Genomic DNA, 5,078 nt, shown 5'->3' with positions numbered 1-5,078 from the left:
CCTCACAAGAATAAACCATTTGATCCTGAAAAAAAAAAAGCAAAAGTGTGTTTCTTTTTAGCAAACTTTATTTTATAAAAGCCACATACGTTATACTTGACTTCTCACAGGCTATATTTCTCCTGACATTGTGCATCAAATAGTTCGACCACATAATTTTAACAATGTCCTTACGATATAAAAGGATAGTTTGTGTGATTAGACACGAGAGATATACCATCACACTATTAGTATCCAATAATAACTGCTTTCTGTACAGGTTTGAGGCTACCTCATTTGTTAATTAGTTTCAATTCCAAAATAATTAAAAACTAAAAGCATTAAGTTCTTTGAAAACAGCAGGGGTGTCAAACATACAGCCCGCAAGCCAAAGCCGGCTCGATTAGATCTGACAAAAGAATGTCATAACAGAACCCCCCCCCCAAAAACGACATTAACTGAAATTTTTCAATAAAAGTATCTGCTATTTTCAATTTGTCCACTGGGGGTCGCACAGATTTGCGATTAGCGGATAGAACAACTGCTCAGAACTTCTTGTGAAATTACAAAGTTAGAGAACCCTGCGGAAGTAATTTTCTATCCTGTCTTTAGCTATTCAACCAATAGATTTACATCAGTTACATTTCATCAATTCAGAATTGCTGTAATACACATTAAAGTTTCTACACAAACTTTAAAGATTTAACTTCTGAGCCAACAGCTGAGCTTAACCTTACACTATGCGAGTACTTTTTAATTACAAAAAAAAGAGCACCATGCTATTACAAACAGATTCTCTGCCTTGTGAACAACAAAATAATCTAAATATTTCACAAGTAATATTTGTACTCCTTCATATGAGTCGTACTTCATATGAGTCATATGAGTCGTACAGACTCTGTATCTCAATGGTGATACACCACATAAACAATACTTTCAAACCCTCTGATGAACTCTTCCCCATACAGAAGCATAATCCTTTTCACAAATCACAGAAAAGGTGGTTAATATTTAAAGGGTGGCTCCCTTTATCGCCATACAGCCCCTCGACGCTCCCTTCAGTTCAAGTGCAAAACGAATTGTCCAGAAAGCTCGACTCACAGAGTGGGCTTTGGCCAGCAGGTCTCGGTTATGAAAAAGGTCCAGAAGTCATCTCCAGGACATTCAGAGCGAGAGATCAGTCCCGTTGCAGAATTTGCTGTGGATGTTTTCCAGGAAGGGCAGCTGTGATTGGAGGAGGTCCACTGTTGTTGGCGAGATGTTTTTGCACCTTGAGATGTCGAGCGTCTTAAGACGCTTGCAGTGCTGCACCAGGAGGAATAAGGATCTGTGGGGCAGGGGGGGTTAAGAGTCACAACCTCATCAGGATTATACACACAGCAGGCTGTGGACGTGTGTGTGTGTGTGTGTGTGTGTGTGTGTGTGTGTGTGTGTGTGTGTGTGTGTGTGTGTGTGTGTGTGTGTGTGTGTGTGTGTTTCTCACTTGTCAGTGATATTGTCACAACCAGAGAGGTAGAGATGCTGCAGTCTCTGCAGGTACTCCACAGCCTGCGCTATTCCTCGGTCGGTGATACCCGGGCAGTGGCTGAGTGCCAGGCTTGTGAGGCTGCGGCAGTGCCAGGCCACCGACACCAGACTAGTGTCGGTGATCTCTGGCAACATGGACAGCGACAGATGGTGGAGATCCGGGTAACGCACCACCTGCGGGGAGAGGAGAATCCTCAGTGTTTTCCATCTCCGCTCGGCCGTGGATTACTTGCTGCCCTCCCCTCCTCCGCTTCCCACCTGTGTGATGCTGCCGTTGGTGAGTTTGGCGCAGGCGGTGAGGTCCAGCTCCCGCAGCCCTCTGAGAGCGAGGAGGGAAGCTCCCGCCTGTTGTTCGACCTGCTCCAGGTCGTTCTGGGTCACCAGTTTGGGCCGCTCCTCAAAAGGCATGCGAGGAGGCTTAAAGAAGCCCATGTTGCCGAAGGTCCGGGTGAACTTGGGACCTTTGTCTCCCTGTGACGACAACCTTCAACTTAACGTGCCTCTGTGAGTTTTCTTACAAGGTTCCACAATCAGGAACGTTGATGGCATTTTAAACTTTATTATGTAGTTTATGTGTCGTCAATGTATAGCAGTTTTGTTTACTTTGCTACTTTCATGCTCATCTAAGTGTCTGAATGAGGAAAATTGTGATCGTTAAATGATTGCAGATTTCCACAGAAATGCCTCGAGGATAAATCAGCATCTTACCAGCTCCTTGTCGGGCTCACACTCGTCCGTGTGCACCATCCCCAGCAGACCCCAGTCCGTCACCTCTTTACACCAGCCGAGCCGCAGAACCACCAGCTTCTGCAGGTAGGTTGCGACGGCGCGGACAGAGACGTCGCTCACATAGACGCAGGAGGTCAGATCCAGCTCGCGGAGACTGTCCCCAAGAAGCTGAGTGAGGGAGAAAACAGCCAGATCCTGCAGAGAGAGAGAGAGGATGTAGAGGTTCTGCTAATTTAGTTTTTTTGGGGGGGGTTTTCTGGGGAGGAATCGGAGAGATCTCAGGAGGGGATCATGTAGCAGTAGAAGAAGACAGACCCGAATGTAGGTGCAGCTCTTGAGTTTGAGCGTCTTCAGTTGTGTTCTGGCCGTGCTGGACGCCTTCAGGCCTTTCACGATCTCTGTGCCACTGAGGTGGAGACACTCGGATAAATCCAGAGTCGTCAGAGACGACACAGAGAGCAAGTCAGCGAGGCCTGGGGACAACATGAAACCGTAGCTGTGAGGAAAACTCAACGGAACACAAGGGACACACAAAACTTGAATAAGATGCACATCACTGACATTTCAGAATTGTAATTTAACTGCGGTGCTGAGGACACAAAGGACACACGTCGCCGCTGAGTCCAGATGTGAATCACTGTTGTATGTAAAAATCTCAAATCTCCAGAGAAAATGCTACTTCGATATTTCAAATCTATTTCTCCGTGATAGTTTCCAGTTTCTTTTGCCATTTAATCTTGCTTGTTAAAATTAAAACAACAATTCAGCAATAACAGTTTGTGTTATATTGGATTTACATTCCGATATCCAAACATTGAAACTTGTATAACGTTATTAAAACTGCGCAACAATCATGGTGTATCTAATAGAACATATGTGAAAACTTTTAGGAACTATTCAAAACCACTGTAAGGAAAACTAACATAAAAGCCGATATATTGTCCACGATGGTCATTTAGTTTGAATCTTTATTACAGCTTAAATACCGAGTTGTGTAGTGGTCAGTGCTACAGGATATCCCTGCTTCCACTGTGTGGAGTTTGCATGTTCTCCCTGTACATGCATGGGTTCTCTTTTGGTACTCCGGTTTCCCTCTTCGGTGCAAAAACATTGCGTTTGGGAGACTTTGAATTGTAAGTGTGTGTGCCTGTCTCTCAGTGGTGAACTGGTGACCCGCCCAGGGTTGACATGTCATTACATATAGTGAGCTGGGATTGGCCCCAGTGTCCCTCAGTCACGAGCGACACAAAAGGTGTACACACTGATCCATATCGTAAAAAATAAATACAATAAAATACAAATCTAAAGACCACTTCATTAATTCTGCCCTGCATCAGTTTTGTTTCCTCTGATCTCCAGACATTTTACCAAAATTCATACAACTATTGTTATTAGACATCACAGTACATGACCCCTGGTACCTTTTTCAGTGATCCGCCAGTCACCGGACAGGAAGAGGTGCGTCAGTGATTTCAGGCCTCGTGTTATGGCCACTACAGACCTGCTGGTCAGCAAAGTGCAGCCACTGATGTCCAGTGTGTGCAGGCCCGGCTGTTGCTTCACCAAAACCTCCACTGAGTAGTCCGTCAGCTCCTTACAGCCTTGTAGAAGCAATTCCTCCAACATCAAACCCTGAACCTGCATTGATCGGAATATATCAAAACTGTAAAAAGACTTAAAAATCTGTGGCATATTTCCTAGATACTAAAAATAAAACTATCCAATTATCTTTTGTCTTTGTGAACTCATGACAATGTCCTAACCTGTGCAATATTTCGCAGCGACTCAGGGGTGATGGATGTTCTGCTGAGGTCCAGAGCTACCAGGGTGGATTTGTGCTCCGTCAAGAACCTTCTCAGGTTTCTGAGCGACAGCAGTGCCGAGGAGTCCTCCACAGCCCCCACCGGGCAGCCTCGGTAGGGGTCAAACTCGAAAGCGATATGGCAGCCGGACAGCGAGAGCCGGCGGAGGCGCGGAGTGCACCCAGTCAGCCGGTTGAAGGTGACGTCGGAGAGGTAGCGCAGGTCGGACAGGTCGAGCTCCTCCAGGCCGCACAGAGCAGATCCCACCTGGAAGGAGAAGACGGAAAGTTTGGCCTGAAATGAGACTGTCTGCTAAAGAAGGGGGGGAAAAAAACAATGACACCATGGAAACAAACCATAAAAAGGTAATAAAATAAGATCATGTGACACTTGTGTTCCTCATCAGTCACATGTATTTCAATTCTTTATTGTGATGACACAAAGGGCTGTTACCATTTGACCAAAACAAAGAGGAAGAAAAGGATCATCTGTACAACATTTACTGGTGTTTCCATTCAAATTCTTCAAAACAAGGCAAAAAACAAACAGTTCATACTATTGTTTGACTTTCAGAATTGGCTTCTTTTTTTTTTTTCCTCAGTGCAAGTTTAGTCTGCAGCTCTGACTGGAAAAACAAAAGTGCCTGTAAGAAACATCCATGCAAAACAATCCATGCTGGAGGATTAGACTTTCGGTGCGGTCCTGACGAGGGCTAACCACGGCACAGTACCTGCTGCCTGTGCTCCTCCCTGGAGAGGAAAGCTCCGGACATGAAGAGGCTGTCCAGGCCTCTGAGGTTCAACCTGCGCAGGGACGTGAGGCGAGGGAGGAGGCTCAGCAGAGAGGCCTCCGTCAGGCTGCTGCCAGGCAGGGCCAAGCTCTCCAGGTTAGGGCCCAGGCACAGACCCACCTGCAGAGGCAGCGGAGATAATCACACACCATCAGGGAAAGGTGCAACGTCTAGAATAAGCGTGTCTATTAAGCTCATCCCTTTTTATAAAGTTCACCACAGGAAATTTATGGAATTTTGCTCCATGGACT

At 45.8% G+C, this 5,078-nt stretch overlaps 1 protein-coding gene across 1 annotated transcript in view; it reads right to left on the bottom strand.

Annotated features, from left to right (window-relative positions):
* Positions 1 to 95: 95 nt before the first annotated feature.
* Positions 96 to 5,078, bottom strand: part of fbxl9 (F-box and leucine rich repeat protein) — a 6,849-nt gene continuing 1,866 nt past the window's right edge. The window contains exons 4-11 of the mRNA XM_080504374.1: positions 4,768 to 4,947; positions 3,999 to 4,304; positions 3,657 to 3,873; positions 2,551 to 2,708; positions 2,215 to 2,430; positions 1,765 to 1,977; positions 1,463 to 1,680; positions 96 to 1,306 (exon numbers count right to left, since the gene is read on the bottom strand). Coding sequence (XP_080360500.1) covers positions 1,144 to 1,306; positions 1,463 to 1,680; positions 1,765 to 1,977; positions 2,215 to 2,430; positions 2,551 to 2,708; positions 3,657 to 3,873; positions 3,999 to 4,304; positions 4,768 to 4,947 — 1,671 coding nt within the window. The 3' untranslated portion in view covers positions 96 to 1,143. The remainder of the gene's footprint in view (positions 1,307 to 1,462; positions 1,681 to 1,764; positions 1,978 to 2,214; positions 2,431 to 2,550; positions 2,709 to 3,656; positions 3,874 to 3,998; positions 4,305 to 4,767; positions 4,948 to 5,078) is intronic.

This window comes from Blennius ocellaris, assembly GCF_963422515.1.
Source record: "Blennius ocellaris genome assembly, chromosome: 11".
NCBI lineage: Eukaryota > Metazoa > Chordata > Actinopteri > Blenniiformes > Blenniidae > Blennius > Blennius ocellaris.
This window is presented reverse-complemented; position numbering and strand designations above follow the sequence as displayed.